At 41.4% G+C, this 20,318-nt stretch overlaps 1 protein-coding gene across 3 annotated transcripts in view; it reads left to right on the top strand.

The window, feature by feature from the left end:
* LOC144933806 (oxysterol-binding protein-related protein 8-like) overlaps positions 1-20,318 on the top strand; it is a 100,683-nt gene that overhangs the window by 58,537 nt on the left and 21,828 nt on the right. For 2 of the 3 annotated variants that reach the window (XM_078858960.1, XM_078858962.1), the window contains 5 exons: positions 10,075-10,257; positions 13,245-13,312; positions 13,531-13,605; positions 15,280-15,381; positions 18,037-18,240. In XM_078858960.1, coding sequence (XP_078715086.1) covers positions 10,075-10,257; positions 13,245-13,312; positions 13,531-13,605; positions 15,280-15,381; positions 18,037-18,240 — 632 coding nt within the window. The remainder of the gene's footprint in view (positions 1-10,074; positions 10,258-13,244; positions 13,313-13,530; positions 13,606-15,279; positions 15,382-18,036; positions 18,241-20,318) is intronic. The other variant, XM_078858961.1, reaches the window with a different exon arrangement.

Here is a 20,318-nt window from a genome sequence, read left to right as displayed (position 1 = left end):
ATAAATTTCCCTTTTATATATAGATAACAAATAACTAATTCTGAGATCCCCTTAAGTGGTCCACACAGTAAGGGGACATCCTTACCCACCCACCCTGTTACAAAGTGTAATGTTGGTTCCATGACAGTAAAACCCACGTGTTTATTTCTCAGAGCTAAAGAATGTATCCTTATGTATGTATTTTGAACGTCCTTCGCACCATACGAAGCCAACCGTGCTAATCTGAGGTGTTGGGACAGGACAACAAACTAAACACAAAGCACTTCTAAAGAAATTAGTTTTCAATTTAGATTTCAAAAATGCATAGCTCCAGTGGCTTCCAAATATTGGAAGGAAGAGCGTTCCAGACGGCCGTAGAAGTGCATCTGAAAGCGCACGAGGCGGTGACTGTCTTTATTCGATGGGTTAGCTAAAATCCGTTGCAAGGATTACCAGAGTTTGTGTGATGGTTTGTGCTCCTTGAAAAGACCAGCAAGATATAGTGCGGAACCAATGTGATGCGATGGGATTTTTGGATTGTCATTGGGGGGCCGGACTGAGGTCAACTCTCTACACTCAAATGACAGCTTGTGGCCTGGTTTCAAACTCATGATCTCAGGGGTGCCAGCTCAATACTTACACCTCTGAAACCACCTGGCCACCTCTACAGTGATTGAATATCTACATGTGGTGGAGTGTTAGAGAACATGGCTGTAATTTGACGAATGCACAGAGATAACTTTTACATCTTTTATGTTTTCTTTTTTTTATTATTATAATCGAGTTATTCTGTTGGTGTCTTAATAAACCTCTAGAGAACAGCCAGGAAGATGACATCACAGAACTGCTTTTAATAGTTACTCCAACCATCTTTATTCACACTGAGCGTTTCTACACGTTTTACAACACCCTGCAGTAAATATTGTTCATCGCGTTAAACCAGTTTTTTTTAATTCTCAGAGCTGCAGTAAGCAAGTGATCCACCAAATCAACTATTGTGTGCAGTTATTGCAACTGGGCTGAGATCATCTACTCGCTGCACTTAATCGTAGGCACCTGGCCAGCTATATCCAAACCCAGGATCTCGGTAGTGCTGACCTGGTGCTTTGATCCAAGTGAGTCGTCTGGCCATCTCGAGAACCTTTTCAAAATGTTTTTAAAGACGACATTTGGACGAGTGGGGGCGACAGATGATACTCCACAGTGTGCACGCAATTACTGAGAGGGCACGCTCGATTCTTAAATTGGCGGTGCAGTTATCACCATCTTGGAGTCAACTTCTAACTATTTTTATTTTACCAGATAAGGCCCACTCTTTTTTCAGAAGCGACCTGGCCGCAAATGATAGCTCAACAAAATGGCTTGCCACGGGTACATTGATAGCAGCCAAATACTCCTAAATGCATACTGTCTATATGTGGAGACAAAAACCGGAGGACACACGACCACAGGGAGAGCACATGCATACTTCAAATATACAGCAGGCATCAGGGTCCCGTAGAGAAGACCTGCACTTAGCGGATATCTTTCACGTGGCTTTTCTTAACAAAACAGCCGGCGATTTGGAACAGCCACCTGCCCGACATGACCGTGCACAACTCGGTTGCCTTTAAACATATACCGCATCGTCGCGGATGCTCATGTACGATTGTTCTCTCTCCCTTACACACCGGCTGATGCTGAGAGACGTTTCGTTGATGAAAAATGTATCGTGTGCTCCAACATTTCTAGCGTCGTGCTCCGCTGGGGAACACTGTATTTCCAGTAGTGCAGGTAGCTAACCATCCACAAAATTCCTATCCCAATTAACACTGCTGCGGTGTCCAGAACAGGAGGAGCCCAATTATCTAAAGTGCAAGGCTGAGTGTTGAACAAGGGGACCACCGGACACGCTAACCTACCCCCTTAATCTTTAGAATGAGAACTTTAACTTTAAGATAATATCGGTTTTTTTTACAACCATTAAGAGCCTTTTCATGGTATGTTTGTTATTGTTAGGGACGTAGGTTGAAAGTATGAAAATGTCAACACAATTAAATATTCAATGAGGTATTTCCTATATTTTAAATGATGTATAGTGCAGAAAGCAAGTGACTTCACGCATGCGAGTGTTTATATACACGTGCTTAAATCGTTGCTGCAAAAAACACGCATGCTTGCACACATTGTCTAAAATACCCAAAATAAGGCAAGCTTGAATCGACTTAAAAACCCAGTTATTGTAAGACCATCCACTTTATCATTATATATCTCTCACTCACTGGACCAAATAATACCTGCACTTCACACTGATGTAGGATCATATTCTTTGGTTCTTTCGGTAAAGTCACGTAGATAGAAAAAAAAAATAAAGTGAATAAAAAATTAAAAAGTAATAAAAATAATAGGATCATTTGCAGAGAGTGATTCTCTATTTTTTAAAGCTTGCAGTATAGCCATCTGACTGTTTACTCTCTTAAAATGACTCGCCACTCCGAACCCGTGTGGTTTTATTACTGTAATCATACTCTTTGGTTCTTTCTGTAAAGTCACGGAGGTAGGAAAATTTAATAGATCACTACGTTTCGATCGCAACAACAAGCGACCGTCTTCAAGCGATCGTCACCTGAAGACGGTCGCTTGTTGTTGCGATCGAAACGTCGTGATCTATGAATTTTCTCCCTACGTGACTTTACCAAAAGAACCAAAGAGGATGGATTCCTGCAGTCACGAAAGCTTCAAATCAAGATTCTCTAAAATCACTTGTGTGGGCAACTCCCCACCAGAAATAGTTTGTTTGAAGAATGGGCAAGTATGAGGCTATTTATAACAATGAGTTATGCTTTCATAGTACAGTGGTTTGATTTAGGTGGCCCAAATATCCATTGGCTGGATTCCAAGGGGCACCCTGCTTATTTTATGATTTCTTAAAGTAGTGCATTTGGGATGAATTCCCTCAGCTGAGTGAAACTAAGCAGAGGAGGCGGTTTTGTAAAGTTGGGGTCGATCCGCTTACCTATAGGTCAGGCTTTTGCTTGCGGATTGTAGAATGGCATGTATGTTAAGTGATAGGTTTTTATTTTGACTCGGTAGTGGTTTTGTTTATCCTTTTCATATTACGCAACTCTTTTTAAGTAGACTACGTAGGTTTTTTGCAGCCGACATAATTCATAGGAGATTTGATCTAGGCCACGTAATAATTTGGCCAAATGTTTATGATAAGAGCATACACAACCCGACTGTCAAACACATTAAATTGTCACGAGGTCTACAAGCATTTAGCACGGCATTTATTATTGTTTCAGCTAAACCGATGAATTTAAGAAAATTTCTCCCAACCAAATCTGGCAATTAGAGACTCTACTCTTTGGTTCTTTCGTTAAAGTCACGTAGGTAGAAAAATAGTAGATCGCGACATTTCGATCGCAACACAAGCGATCGTCATCAGGTGGGGCAACCACAGCAAGAAAAAACTGCTGACGATTGCTTGTGTTGCGATCTAAACGTCGCGATCTATTATTTTTCTACCTACGTGACTTTACCGGAAGAACCAAAGAGCATGGATTCCTGCAGTCACGAAAGCTTCAAATCAAAATTAGAGACTGGTTTTGTTGTCTTCTTCGTCCTCATCGTTGTTCATGGTTTTGCACAGATATTTTCTTGTAGGAGCAAAAGGGCTCACTGTGGCTGAACATGGCTTTTAATTTCAGAATGCAATGGTCCTCTCGCTTTGATGCTTTCGCGCCTGCGACGCACAAGCGTTGGTGTTCCTTTGGGTGTTGGAAGCGCCTAGGCCAGAGGTCCGACCTGGAGCTCAAGACCACAGCTCGTTCAGCCCCCCCCCCAACAAAGACAAAGATCCACCGTGTAGCCTTTCACAGATTGTTGAGGCAAGTGCTGTTCGCGAGTAGCACCTATGAAGGCCGGCACTGTGGCACACGAGGGGGTGGGTGGCCAGCACCACGTCCGGCCGCCTTTGTCTCCCTAGTGGCGATGTTGACACACCGCACCAGGCACTCTTTTGGGGCTGACATAGTCAAAACACCTCTCACACATTGCACTCGAGTCTCTCTCAGAGTCTTGTACTTTTTCTTATAGTTTAGTTGTTATTTTTCTGAAAAATGTTTTTCACGGTATTATTGTTGTTCAATAAAATGGAAGTTTCTTTCAGAGAAAAAGAAAATCCACTGATAAATTGAATGCTACGAATGTAACCACTGAATCAGTTTTGGTTTTGTTAAACTAACTATAGGTTTTACAATTAAACAAAGGCCACTTAATATATTAACTTGGATTGTTATCCTGTTACTGCTCTTTCTTGCATGCTTGAAGGATGAAGATTGTATTTCAATTATAGTCAAAGAATGTTCACAACACAGTCATACGTACAATTTAATTGCAGTGGATGGTGGTAGTGAATTTAGCCACGTGAATTGTCTATACACTAGTGTATTGAGTTTTCATGGGGTTACCCTTGAGTTTAAATGGGATTCTTTTCAATAGGCTGCAGGTATAGTATTTTGTTCTGAGATAATGAAGTATGATTTGGCCTATAGGGAAATTTTAGAAAGTGTCTGGCAGATGCTTCTCGTACAAATCAACATGGATTATGGGGTTGGAAAGCACAAATTTAAAGGAATTGTCCAAATGATGCATGGAAATTCCTCGATGTGACCCGATTACCTCCACACATAGCACCATATGCACAGCCAGTGCCGACACTGACCTTTTAGGTAAGGATAAAGGCATCTAGCCCATTATAAAATACATTAATATTGAACAAAGTGTGCAGTCGGAGAATTTAAGTGATTTGCAAGCAGAAGTGTGAGTTGTATTAATTGCTTCTATGATGTTCTGATGCCCTTTAGCTGACCTATCACCTCAAGGCCAATGTGGTGGAAAACGAATTTGGGAATGTATTTTGTTATTATTACGAATACATTGTAATTGGTGCACAATAAGGTACAGTGCTCACAAACTGCGATTTACCCTGCCCATTCACTTAAACTGTTTGAGTTGACAGAATGTCGGGATAATTCTAATTGATAGGCTATAAATAAAGAGTGTATACAATGTCCAGCCGCATCTTGTGCAAAGGGAAACAAATAGGTTTTGACAATAGGATCGTCTTCTCTTCTACTACCACCACAACATGAAGGGTTATAAGATACGAATCGGGATTCATGTTTATTTGCATGTTCTATGTAATGCAGTGATGAAATTTGGCTACAAGTATGTCCCTTCAGTGTGCCAAAACTGTCACATGTTGACTTAGCTGCACTCTGCCTATTTTTCTCAAGCTAAGTACTTAATTTTGTTTTATTTTCCGTACATATAAATAACTAGTGGGCAGCCTATCCTACTGACGGTGACATCACACTCAAATTACACTTCCCTGACCCGTTTGGAATGTTTACTACTCTCCCGACCCGAACCACATAATTGTCACCAGTCACCAGTCATCTACTCACCTGAGCCTCACCAACTCATGTGACTTTCACCACTCACCAGTCATCAACTCTAAATGACCCTCACGATTCACCAATTTATATGACACGGGTGAAGGCTGGCTGATCCCACCCATGCAAACACCCCTCCCCAAAGGCACATGCCTACCAGTTGCATGATTTTGAAATGAGGCTATGGGGCTCGGTGTATTCCTGGTTGTAATGTGAAATGATTTCGCGGATAAGCAGCGCTGGGGCCGATAACCTGCATAATCAGGTAAAAGGGTCCATTTTGTTTGTAATTTTGACCTCATTTGCAAAATCTATGCATCATAAGCTTCCAAATGACTCATCGTCCATTGAAATTGTTGAAGCGGTCTAGGAGGACTTTGCTGTACAGACATGCATCCAGATTAGTTTCTCATGTACGAATGTGCATGTACAGGAGTTGTGTTCATCTACTGCTGGATGAAGGCCTTCCCACGCCATGCAGGTCCGCGATGGTTATTGGACCATAATTCACCATGCTGCTCAATGTAGGTTGCTGAAAGTTGGAAACATGTACCGATACTTGGGAGAATAGAAGCACAATGCAACAATGTATTTTGTTGCACTGCCCTCTGTTGCCCACAATGTAGCCCCACAATTCTGGCAATCTTATTGTTCATGGTGGTCACCGATCTCAGTTCCGTCCATGCTCAGCCCTGCGAAGCTTCTGAGAGCTGATGGGACACATGAGCAAGGTGATTCATATGCAGATTGCAGTTTATATAGGAATAACCACGGATCATATTTTTTTTACCATTTTGCACAATATAACTAAAGTCTTTCATATTTATGCCTACTCTTAAGTTTTTTGGTAAAGTCACGTAGGTTAAAAATAAAAATAAAGAATAAAAATATTAATAGAAATAAAATAATAATAAATCAATTAAATCACGACGTTTCGGAGGCAACACAAGTCTCCGTCTTCAGGTGGGACCGTCACAGCTAAATTTACTGTATCAACTTGATGCCTCCGAAACGTCGTGATTTAATTGATTTATTATTATTTTATTTCTATTATTTATTTTTACCTACGTGACTTTACCGAAAAAACCTAAGAGTATGAATCCTTGCAGTCACGAAAGCTTCAAATCTAGAAGTATTACATCCTGTTGCATCATGTGCCGCTTTACCTTGCGTACAATTTGGCCCTAACTGTTCAATTACACCTTGTGTTGGCCTTCATTGTGTGCCATGAATTGGCTTCAAATATTCAGCGTCGTCTAATGTCATACAAACTTTTAATTAACAATGATTCAAAACTTATATTAACATTTAAGCAATTAACCCAAGCCTTTATTGCATTACTGAATGTTCGAAAGATTGGCGCTGGCCGATCTATATTTAACCGCATTGTGTTACGGAAGTAGGGCGAGCCATCAGCAAGGTCCAAATTGGAATGAGTAAGGCATTTGAATGAATATGGTAATACACTACAATGGCATCAAGGCTGATACCTATTCTTTACGTGTGATCTTTTAATTGGCCAATCACTTATCCTGTGCTCATGTGCCCAGAAACGGTGTTGGCAGTGGTGCAAGAGAATTCGTACGCTCAAGATTGATTTTCTGTAAAATTAAGCAAGAATGGGAAAAAGGTACTGTATAATAAATTAACAATACATAACAGGCCGCTCATCATAGCTGCAAATATAGATATCCTTTCATGTATGTATGTTTAAAAAAAAATTCGTGCCTTATGTAGCCAACTGCGCTAATCGGAGGTGTGGGGGAAGGACAACAATATGTGCGGTTTTCTTGAGGGTTTGGTTTTTATGTGAAGTCAGCGTTCACCTCCTTGTTAGTTTATCAGTTGATATATCAATACTATAAACAATAATGCCTACCTGCTTAGTTTTGTCCCCGCAGAGAAAATCTATTATTAATACAGAAAAATCTCAACCGGCACCCATTTTTCGACCCGTTTGCTCCATACAGCATAAAGAATCTTAATAACCCGTCGTGTCCATTTCCTGTAAGTGAGCCCCGGTGGCTGGGGATGTGACAGAAAGCACAGACTAGAGTACCATCTCTCCGGCTAACTCCCCCCGGACATGTGTACACGCGTGCACATATGCACCTCTACGCAAACACACAGGCAGCAGCTTTTGTATGCCGCTGTAATCTCTCGAGGCTTGGATTGGACCATTGGCTTGCACATATTGGGCCCCTGAGGGTTTTTTTGGCTGGTACATTATTAATGAGCCTCAGTACCTCAAAGGGGGAGAGTTGAGAACGTTTCTTTGCACACGTGAGAGATCCCTCTGGTCCCTTGGCAAGAGAGAGAGACAGCGTGTACTGCTCCCGTAGACACATGAAGAACATTTCCTCCATTCATATCCTCATCATCACTGTTAACCATGCTTTATCCAGTGTGGGATTAGAGCCGCTCCCCAAGCTATCACTGTCTCTCATGGCCCTGTGTTCACTCCTTTGGCTGCCACTTCATCAATAGCTTCAATGGACATCATCGGATGATGTAGTCCTGCCTAATTACTTTATAATCGGTCAATACGATGTCTCGAACTTGTACATGTTTTGTAATACAAATGTACCTCTTTGTCTCTCAGAACATCTACCTCTATGCTTCTTTGCACACTTTTCAGCTTTTTGCATGTAATATGCACTGATAAAATATTATCTCCATTATGCACGTGGATATTTAACTTTTCGTTATTAAGTTCAGTAGTCCAAATGCCTTCCATCCTGCTGTTGTCCACTTCTTTATTTCATCATTGATTCATGCATGTAGCGCAAAGGTCCTCCTACGTAAACATTCCATATGCAGCCATATAGTACCTCCTATATGGGCACAATTATAATATTCATTATATTTTATTAAGAGCGAAAGTAAATGGTGATGCGGGGGTATGGGATGGCAAGTTAATGCCATCACCTCTTTTGGGAACGATCATGAAGCTAGAGTGGAATGCCTCGGGCCTGGCCTGCCTTTGTCTTATCAACACTTTATTATAAAGTATCTGATTAACTTGTGCACAGCTAATGCCATGGTACTTTACATAATTTGCAGTAAGCAAAATAAATATCTCGAAATAATTAGGGACAGTTTCAGTGGATTAAATTGGGAGTGGTTCAGGAGTTTTCAAAAAATCCTCGTATTTAAACCACTTCAATATTTCAGTCGATAATGTCAATGCACATTTTACTTTAGTCATTTCAATAATTCATGGATTGAAAAATTCAAATGAACCCTGTGTAATGGTGGTGTATTTTTATTTTTTTTAAACGGGTTCACAAGTCTTTATTGCCATCAGTCAAATGAGTGTGCAAATGCATTTATACACATTGCACGGAAAGCCAGTAATGTGGGAATCGGGGGGATTTAGGTTTGACTTGGAAATACATTTTAAAGCGCTTCAGAGTCCTTGGTGCAGAGCTGGCTGTGGGACATTTGAGACAGAGATAAAATAGAGCCTTGGATCGTTGGGGACAATCATTCGGCCTCAATTGTTAACGAGGGACTGTGCGGACATCCGCCCTGTGACCTTCTGCACCCACACGGTTGCATCGTTAGGTTGTGTGCCGGTACATTTCCTTCTCTAACAGTGCAGTCAAACAATGTCCATGGGGCAGACAAAAGCAGCAAAGCGGGGTTTGTTTGTCAGTGCATGGAGGCCATTGAGCTTCCTGGTTGAACAGAAAGCATTTTAACAGAATGGGATTTTCAAAACATTGCCCTTATAGTTTTCCACCGGCAAACATTGAAACACCCAGGTGAATTCTCTCGCTAGCAGAAGCTGTCACAATAGAAATGTGATACGGCACAGTGTTGTTCTTTGTGTTGTAGTGGTAAGTTGTAATTGTGTGACTTTTGCAGACATACAAGGCAGTTTTTTCTCAAGTATTCTCTTAAATAGATTAGTTTTATTTGCGGTCGTACATTGTTGTACTGAATTATGAATGAAAAATGCATTAAGTGTTTGCTATTTATAATATGTAATAGGAAAATATTACTTTGATTTTAATTCTGTATTTAGTCAAGTAATGCCATGGCAGTACATATGTCGGCTATAGCCTGTAAAAATTAGGATAACATAACATGATAATATGAAATTTTGTTTATACTTAACATAAATCTTCTCAAAGCCATGTAAAGTGTCGCCATTTAAAAAAATATACAAGAATATGTTTGCAATGAAAATCACATTTCACCATTCTTAGCAGTGAACATTTATGTTGATTTACAACTGTTAACATAGAAGTGACTTATATGGACAATCTACCCCTTCCACGTACTATCATCTATGTATATAGCTAGTATAGTAAAGTCTGTCACGGTTACATGACTTGAAGAATCTGAGTACAGTTCTACATTATTTTATAAACATTGCATATTTTCATACATTTGACTATGCACTCAAATGTAAGCAAGCAGTCAAGAAATACATATTTTAAGTCTTCTCCAGCTGTTTGATTGGCAGCCATGCATGTACGGCATGCGTGCACGTTTACGGATGTGTACAACCTTCTGGAAACGGGTCAGTTCTAAGGCGGGCGTGAGTTACTGGACACGAGTACATCGTAAGGCACGCGCGAGTTTTCATTTGGCGCGGCAAGCCACGTTGGTTAACTGCCTCTGCCCGCCACGGCCACATATCTCTTAGCGGCACGGAGTGCTGCTAGCATGCGGGAGGAGACGAGCGGCGCGTCGATGATGTCTCTGCACGCCAGGGCTTCCTTCCCGCCGCCCCTACCCTCCTCGGCCACCGCGCTACCTCTGAGTAAGCGCCATCGAACCAGCCGGCTGGCCTCCTTCGAGGGGTTCCACCATGTGTGGCTCTGCCCAGGTGTGTGTGCATGCACCGCGCGCTCGGACGTGATTACATTTTCGCCACGACATTCGCTCTGAGCTGCACGTTCGCCCACATTCCCAACCGCTTCCCTTGCCTCCCTTCCGCTGTGCAACAGAGCCGTGGGCTCGGGCAGGGCACGGTGCTGCTCAGCAGATGTCGGGGTTGTTTTTTTTGCCGCCGCACAACCCAAAACTTGCTACTGACGTCACATTATCGTCTCTTTCGTCGTATCGAAATAATTACCCTCGTCGCTGGCCTTCTTGGCCTCAAGTCAGATTCAGGTGTTTCGTGAGCCTAGAAATGTACCGGTTTTGTAATGGCCTGGCTCGTTAATTGCCCAGATCGCCGGTATAGTTGGGAATCCATTATGCCGTGATGGCCTTGCACTGCCGTGGCTCATCAGGGCAGACATTGACTGCCGTAAACCTAAAAAAAAAATATTTGCGTTACTTCAGCAAGACTACACTCACATATGTGAGACATGAGGAATTTGCGATCTCGTCCTTTTTAGCAGTCACAGTGGTGGACACAAACGGCTGTTCGCTAACTCCTGTGGGCAGTAAACGTCAATTGTACATGCGTGCCAGAGACCAATTCCTCCATTGAATGTCTGAATGGGTTTAAGCAGAGAATAGCCAGCATTGACATTTGTAGCACAATCTGAACAGTGATGATGCTTACAGAACAAAATTTAGATTAAATTTGCATAAGCACCAATTAATGGTAGGAATACCTGAATTAAATAATTACGAAACACCACCACGCAATGATGTCACAAATCAGATAATTGCATTTTCCTTTTTATATTCATGGGTGTTAAATGGAGCAGCATGCATCATTTGAAGTACAACCGTAATTATTGTTATTCGAGAGTGCTGATGCAATGTTTAGCACGTGGTGCTCTGAACCCGGAAACCTGAATTTGTATCCCGACCACGGCTAACATCAGTGGTGAGTGATATACGGACTGGTCTTGGGTGACCCCCTTTAACCAACTGGCTAGGATGGTGAAGTATGGTCACACAACGCCCTTGACGGACATGGTGTGTGGGAGGCTGCCATCTAGAAGTGGATTCACAAAAGCATGAAAATTGCAATAACAGTGACCGACTTTCAATTCACAATTGCAGTTGTGGATTGCACAGTACTGCCTGCGTTGCTGCTGGGGGTTTTAATGAATACGATGAGAGTGGTTTCCAGGTCACCTTTTTGGCAAAATTGGCGTGCATGTAATGGAGGCTGTTTAATATGCTCCGTGCATTTCAATGTCACTTAATTCCCAGATGAACTTAAAGGAACTTTTATTTTTGCAATTAAATGAAGCCAGTTTTGTAAGCTCAGAATTTGCATTGCACATGCTTTAATTTACTCGGTGAAAATGTTTAATTGTCATAAGCGCGATGAGTGCATGTATTTTCTTGTGCAATACACACTGTTTCACGAGGTTCATTTGTTTCACGTAGATACTCTTCTAGAACCGAATGTTCTTATTCCATTTCCATAAAATTGAAATGGAAATGAGTATTAAATTTATTATTTATCTCCCTTCAAAGTTCATTACACAGAGGGGGGACCTTTTATTAACATATTGATCCGTGTGTAAAATATGATCTCGCTTTAATCAAACTCATTAGTCTAATTCATCCGTGTCGCACGATTGTTTTCTTGAACTGCGTTTATCCGGACCCGAAGAAAAAATTCGAATTTACTTCGTATTGCTGTGTCAGCATTGGGGGAAAATCGATTACATTAATTCTATGAAGAAAAAACAAACATACGGTCAATGTTTTAGCCCAGAGGCATTGGTCACTAATCACTGATGAATGAGGAGCCATTGTTCATGCAGAATGGTGACCTTGTGGTCCGAACATTGACTATTCCGTTTTTTTTTTTACCCATTTGCTGTTTTGACATCTTTTTTATTTGAAAGAAAATCACGGAAATATACTCAGTTATTATACATTATGATATTAATGCTCAGGCTTTAGCCTAAAAGGGCAGATCCCTCATGACATTGAGCCAATAGATTAGCTGTACTCATTACTGTAGTCCGATATGGATGTGTTTATAGCGTATAAGATAATTCCTTTATAATGTATATTTTGATGGTAATATCACAGCGCTTAGTTGCAATGGGACGCTTCAGTCAAATTGTGAAATGGCAGTGGGAAAAATGCAAATGGTTCATCCGTGTTGCTATTCACAGCATTTTGGTATTAACGTGTTCTTGGACAGGCTTAGCTGTGGCAGTTGCTTAAATGGCACCTTGTGAGCAGGATTTAATGAGTGTCCTGCCTGCCGTGTTGAAAAACGGCACAATTTAAAGTGAAACGCTAATCTCGGATGCAAGTTTGAATTCTACTTTTCCAATCGCCACCTATTCTGTTTAACGGGTATTCATATTCCACATACGTACAGTGCCTACAGGCTGTGAGATTATACTAAATGGATCGCACACCTTTCAAGATGCACTGCAGTGATTGAGTATTGGATCAGAATGATTAATTTGTGTTCTTTGTTGTTGATGCTGTGGATCGTAGTTTGTATTGTGTTGTGCGTATCTGGGTATTTATTGATTAAAAACTCCGTGTTCTCAATGTTGTGTAAGTATTGATTTGAAAAATAAAAGCAGTTATCTTATTAAAAATGAAATGTTGGCTTGAATATACATGATAATTTATATTGACAGTAATGTTTGGGTATTTACCATAATCGATGCACTTTTTGTCAACACTTTTTTCCTTTCAAATGAATTTTAAATGTAATATCCACAACTGAAATGTACACATGACTAAATAATTCATACCACGTAGCTCGTGCTCGTATCAACAAATCAATCACTGCTTCTCAACAGTTGCTTGTGCCCTGCGTGTGTTGCCTTAAGTTTTTATGTCAGGATTAACTTTTTCCGCACTCTTGTTTCTCGTGCCGCTTATGAATTGTGATGAACTGACGTCCGTTTGTGTCTCACCGTTTACCAGGGAGTGAGAGGGAGAAGGAGGAGTCGGACATTTCCAGGGACGACTCCTTCACAGTCACAAAGAGCAAAGTGAGAACGACCGTTCGTCATTAAAATCGTGCACGCGTTTTCGCTTGCGATGTTTTTCCTATGTATCTGCAATGACAAAATATTTCATCTGATCTCTTCCAACTTCGCACACTGTTTAATAAATGCGTGGAATGATGATTGTATATTTTATGGTGCGTTGTTACGCTGGAGAGTACGTTTGCGTATTTGTCTTCTTTGTTCCCCCACTCCGCTTTTAGTCGGAAAGCGGCTTGTACAATGGCAATGAGACGTCAACCCCAACAGTCAAGCTTACCAAAAAGGAATCTCTTAAGGTAGACTTTTTGCTTGTTAATTTATCCTGCAAGAAGATACTTATTCCGTTCTTTGATTGTACTGTGCTCGTCTTTCCTTTTGCCACACATCTACAAATCTAAGGTTGATATGGAATGAAAATTCTTACTGGTAGGAACCTCCTGGTTCCACCAGCCCACAGGGGATTATTGTGTCCGTCCATGGGTGGAGAGGGGAGGGTGGGGAGGGGCTGGGTGGGGAGGGTGGGGCTGGGTGGGGAGGGGAGGGTGGGGAGGGTGGGCTGGGTGGGGAGGGGAGGGGCTGGTCACCCCGTGGTGCCCTTATAAAACTCAACGTTTAACCTACTCACGCCGGCTTGTGGCCGCCCTCACAGTCGGGCATATTTGCGGAATACACCACGCCGCCGTTGACCCTGGCCATTGACCGAGCAACCCAACGTTCCTACCAGCTCCCTCCGCAGGAGGAATGTGTTGACATCTGTTTGTGACATCCAGACATTAACATCGCTTGATCGGGTAGTTTTCTTTTACAAAACCATGATTTAAAAATACAAATTTTACATAATAGCAGCAAAGGGGATATTCTAGTGCGCAATAGTACCGTGCGGTGGTGGTGCTTGGGAAGGGATTTTCGCAAGAAGCTTGAAGCAGAAAGCCAAGTGTGTGCATGCACTAAGGCTCAATTTATCAAAGGTCCAGAGATTCACTGGAGAAAAATCCACAGCGATTATAAACATTGCTTTTTTTTTTATAATCGCTGTAAAGTGCCTTGGATAATCTAGGTAGGATAAGCCATCCCGCACATCTCCATTGTTCTGACATATAATTCGGCCTTCCATTGGGATATTCAAGCCCTCTCTCCACTTGTGATTTTGAACACTTGGCTCCAAATCTCGCATCGCTGGGTCTGTGGGGGTCACCACGTGTGAAGTTTCCACAAGTCTCACGGGGTCTGATTTGTGCCAATCAAGCGCATTTCTGTCAAGCTCGCCTTGTCTGCACCTGTCGACTCCTTGGGGAAGGCCATTATACATCTGGAAAAGAGATAAACTTACGTAACACAAATGTTTTATAATGTTCAGCTCATGTAATTTCCATAAATTTTGCTCATATTAAATAGACAAATCACTGTTGTGTAAAAAAATATATTCTTTTGTATAGTAATATCTGTAGAATAACTATTTACAGTTGAAACTTGTGTAAATGACGTACAAGAAACCTCCTAAAAATACCATTTTGCTCAAATTTTCAAATAGGTGCTACGAAAGTAACGACCAGTCTGATGTGTATAACATGTCAAGGATCAGACGTGGGGTTTCACATGGTCTTAAAAAGGCAACGGAATTGGAAAATGCATCGGATGAATCACACTCTGAAGTAGCAAAACTTCATACAGAAGTTTTGTGGGCTACACATTTGATGTTGTCAAAATAATGAACACTTTGTTCCTAACATGCCACGGCGCTTCCTTGGATTTTATTTTAATGGATCCACATGCAACCCTTTGCACAGGTCCTTTGTCGCTTTAATTGCAAAACATTATTTTCAAAATACAATAAAACTGCAGTCTATGTACTATAATTCAATTATTTAGAATTTAAGAAAGTTAAAGATCTTTGATTGTTATTGATTTTTTTTATTGGCTAATGCTGATTTTGACTTGTGTTTTCACATTTTACAAACCTCAATTTTCAGGTTCAAAAACAGAATTACAAGCAGGAAAAGAAAAGGGCTACTAAAGAGCTGCTTAGCAACCTGAAGGACCCCACCGTGGTGATCATGGCAGACTGGCTGAAGGTGGGTGATTCACTGATTATTTCGTTAACCAAGAATTTCTACTTGGTGTCATTCACTGATTGCTTAGAAAATTATTCGGAAAATGTGTTAATGAATGTTATCGTTGGGAGCACTGCTTAGAAAAACAATCAAAATGTTTCTCGTGAAAGATATCTTTGTCCATGACAAATAGAATAGGATGTAAATTACCCTGAGTTTTTTTATATTTTTTATAAATTGGGTATTGTTTTGAGGCCTCGCTGATCATCTGCACATTGGCACATATTACACAGCACCAACAAAATTCTGCGCATTAAAACGACGTTCCCAAATAACTGGTTTTGCTACTAAGAAACATGCATATGTGTTTTTTCTATTTTGGCAATTGAATAGACTGTCTGAGGCACGGTGCCAAATAAATTATTTGTGTTGTGAGGGGCTGAGCCGTCAAGGTGGGTTAGTCCCAGTGGTTAAAATTAATATTGCAGAAAGATTTTTTAAAGGTTTTTGGGGCGAAGGACGCTTCTCGATTTGAAATGATTCATTGATGATGGACGGACATTTTATGTTGTGTGTGCCGGTCTTCTCTTTTCCATTAAAAATGGTGCCATCCACGATTCATTTCGGACGATTGATTGCACAGGTATCAACTGGGCACATTTTAAGTAGAGCTGGAATATACCAATGATTTAAGCAATCGAATATACTACCGAACATCGGGTTCACTTGCTCAACTGAGTGGATAACACCATTTTAGTTGGGAAAAAATTCTCGCCGCCACATGTGCCACGGGACAGGAGGTGATGGGCAGCGCTTTTAACATCTTGGGCATCATTAGCCACGTCACGCTGGGCATGGTTTGTTCGGGTTTCCCACCTTCTGCAAACAGGATGTCAGGGTTTCGATTTAAAGCTTTCGTGACTGCAGGGATTTATCTTCTTGGTTCTTTCGGTAAAGTCACGTAGAAGGGAAATAATAAAATAATAAAAATTAAACAATAAAATACAAGCAGCCGGCCTCAGGTGAAGAACAGGTCTGTCGGGAAGACGCTGTCTTTCCGACAGACCTGTTCTTCACCTGAGGACGGCTGCTTGCGTTGTGGCTGAAACGTCGTGAGAATTGTATTTTATTATGTTTTATTTTTATTATTTTATTATTTCCCTTCTACGTGACTTTACCGAAAGAACCAAGAAGAGGATGTCAGGGCACCAATATTGTACCACAAACAAAGTATTCATTTCGAATTGTTTTCAACTGATGAGCAAAATTTAGCAACGATTGGCATAACAATTGCATTAAAGAATATTTTTTTAAATATTCTCTCGTATTCTGATTTGCAATATATAAGTTGCACATCCTCATTGATTGCGTGAGCCAAAATTATTTTCAGAATGATCAACAGCTAATTTTATACATCTTTTGCCACTAATTAACACTACGGTATTTGTGTTCGAAAGGGCCTGGAAAACGGCATTCTTCATTGTTATTTTTTTCAAATCGGTAATGTCATTTGACTGTGTTGCAAACATGATGCTTTCGCTTTTATGGCTCAATGCGTGCTTCATGATCACATGCGACATTTAACACTGGAATGGAAAATTACTAAATGTGTTTTGCTAATTAGGCGAGTTAATCCGCTCATTTTGTTGCGAGTGTGCACAGTTTTCATACTGTATTTTGGAGCATGCTAAGCACTTTGTGATGCGATGCATTTCTTCAAACTAATTGATGCCAGTGTGTGTATGCACACGCGATAGAAGATACAACCTTACTGTTGGAATTGGTTGTTTTTATTAAACCATATTAACACAGGGTTGAAGAAACAATATAAAGTATAGAGTTAAGTTGATTAACGTGAAGCACCTTAAAGCTTTGCTCCACTTACTACTGTTGGAAGCATTCGCTCAAAATGGCATTCACACCAAATTATTTTGTCTTATCTTTTCGTATAATTTGGTGTTTTGATTTTCACTGTTCAATGTATTGTTACTACAGAGTGCGCATTGCTTCAACATCTGGATGGCTAAGAGGTCAGAGCACTGAGCCTGGTGCTGCTGAGATCCTAGTTACGAATCCTGGTAGCCACCTGTGTGATTGAAGGTGCAATGGTGTGATTGTCTTAGCCGAGTTACCAATTATTGCAGGAAGAACCAATCACATGATTTTTTTTAACTTCATTTGGATAAACTCTTGTTTTGGAAAAAGAAAATTACATGCAATGATCATATCTCTTCCGTAAGGTATATGGATTAAAAAGGGCGCTTGAAGGAATTACAGAAATAGTTCCAAATTATATGATTCTGCGAGTAAGTTTCTAATATTTGGGGTGATCCACTGTTCTGCAAAATGTATGAATGGATATACCACCTCAGGACATAATTTTGCTAGTGCAATTATAATAACATTGGGAAAAAGCCAAACACATCTTGGTCGGGGTGTATCCATTTAATATAGTAGCCATTGCATGCAGGATGAGCACCAAATAGACGGTGAATGATGGAGAGCAACTGACAAATCGGTACTTCAACTGTACGAGAGACACATTCGGTACTAAATGACGTGTAGCATCCTCGATCATGGCACGGAGCATCAAGCTGGATAGATGTCCACCTTCGGTAAACAGCCTGCGCGTGGAAATTTCAAGGGCGATGCACGACATCCTGCTGTTGGCTGCAGATCCGTGGCACGTTGAAGAGCTGGACCAAGCTGTGGTGCGTGCTCAAACCCGGTGTGCTGCTCATATACAAGAGCCCCAAGAACGAGCACTGGGTGGGCACGGTGATGCTCAACGTGTGCCAACTCATCGAGCGGCCCTCCAAAAAGGACGGCTTCTGCTTCAAGCTCTTCCACCCGCTGGACCAGTCCATTTGGGCCGTCAAGGTAGACCTGTTCATAATCAACGTTTTTGAGTTTAGATCGCGTTATTTATAAATGTGTCGTAACCCTCCACCACCCGACACGGCCAATCAGTAAAAAAAGTGTCACGTTGACAAAAGACAAATAGTTCACTGCTTTAGCCCACCGGTGTGTTGAAGCGTGAAACCACAACATTTACAATTTGAGTACGACGTTTCGCTGGTAATTGCCTGGCTCACTGACCTCTCTCACAATCTGCCTGTGCCGCCAGCCTCTCAACCCCCGTCCCCTTCTCTGTCCTTATGCCTCTCTCAGTTTTCCTTCAACGCCTCGTGTTTACGCGAACCACCCCCACCCCCCCCCCCCCCCTCTGTTTCATTGCTTCCACCTGGCCCGGCCACTGACCCCGCTGCACCTTGCTTTGGATGTCTTTTCAAGTTTGTGAACGCGGTGGTGCTTTGCCTGAAACCCTCGGGTATTCCATTAGCGGTGTATGAAAACAAAATGTATTTTACCGACTTGGCAGGGTCACGACAAATGTCATGCATCGCAGTACGCAGCGTTATTTCACGTGCAGGGTGAGAGTATATAAATACGCACGCGTGGTCCGCTGCACGAAAGGTGAAGCCAAGAAGTGTGATAACCTTGGGCAAATGATGTTAAGATGGTTAACGGGGAAGAGATTTTTAATACTTTTTTATATATATATAGTTTAGTGCTATCTTTGTACCGCCGCAAGACTAAAAATATATATTTTAAATTAATATTAAACGTACCCCTGAATTTAGATTGGTGAAAGGCCATTGGAAAACTACTGTAATGTTTGTTATTCATCCTGAATGAGGTGTTGTTCAGTCAAGTCATTGGGGAAGGTGACATTTAATGAGATGTGGCCACAGGATTTAGGGGACTTAATGAGATATTTTAAGTCATACTCTTAGTTCTTTCGGTAAAGTCACGTAGGTAATAAAAATAAAACAATAAAATCACGACGTTTCGGAGGCAACACAAGTCTCTGTCATCAGGTGGGACCGTCACAGCCAGATTTGCTGCATCAAGTGAGGGAGGGATTCAAGATGTAAGCTCTTAAGTACCAGTTAAGGGGGGAGGGAGGGGAGGGGCTTATCAGAATGTGGTAGCCAATGAATGGAACGTATTGGGAGGGGGGGCAGGGCTAACAGAGGGACGGGGTACTCGTATTGCAAGTCAGGGATGACATCCTTCACAGATGGAATTAGATCACGGATTTTATGTACTGTGCTGAATCGGACTTGGATCTTATGTTGGTTTAGAATTTTGTAGACTTTACCGAAAGAAATAAGAGTGAATCCTTGCAGTCACGAAAGCTTCAAATCTAGAATTTTAGGTTATGTTGCAGGAGTGTGTGATCTAAAGGGGGGACATTTTGTTCTGTATATGGTGGTAGGGTTTTCTCGGGCTTGGTTAGTATGCCTATAATGGTGGTTTGTTTGGGCGTGCTCTTTGCCAAATGAAATGTTTCCTTACTAGCTTTTTGACATTATGTGTTAACATAATTACTATGATAGCAACGCCCCCGCCCCCCATCCAGGTCATTAATTCTTCATCCATAGGGATAAAAATGTCAATCTTTTCCTGAAATCAGGCAACGTGTACACATACCTCTCTTGCCTCTCTGCCTGCCTGCGCAACCTTCCACGTAGTATGTTCGCCCGGCCTTCAGCGAACATATATAGACGTTCTGTGTGTCTTGAGCGCTTTGTCCTGCAAGTGTGCGCGGAGTTGTTATTCTTGCTGTCGAGGATGAATGCGTCGAGGATGATGGGGACAATGTGGCATTTAACAGGATGAAAAGAGACTGGCGTCCATATTATTGCTAATTCCCAAATATATAGGACCATGCCATGTAACAGCTTACCCAAATGTGTTAAATGACAACCCATGATATGTACTGGATAATGTATTCAATTTGTGCAAGCATTGATCATCACTTATACATCGCTTATTTTCATTCAACAGCCTGGGTAGTGTCCGGTGAGATATGAGAGTTATAATAAACTTCTATACATTTTTCCTAGTCAGTGGTTTCCTCGCAATGTAAATCTTATAATGAAATTTGCTGT

The sequence above is a fragment of the Lampetra fluviatilis genome, chromosome 8, assembly GCF_964198595.1.
Source record: "Lampetra fluviatilis chromosome 8, kcLamFluv1.1, whole genome shotgun sequence".
Classification (NCBI taxonomy): domain Eukaryota; kingdom Metazoa; phylum Chordata; class Hyperoartia; order Petromyzontiformes; family Petromyzontidae; genus Lampetra; species Lampetra fluviatilis.
This window is presented reverse-complemented; position numbering and strand designations above follow the sequence as displayed.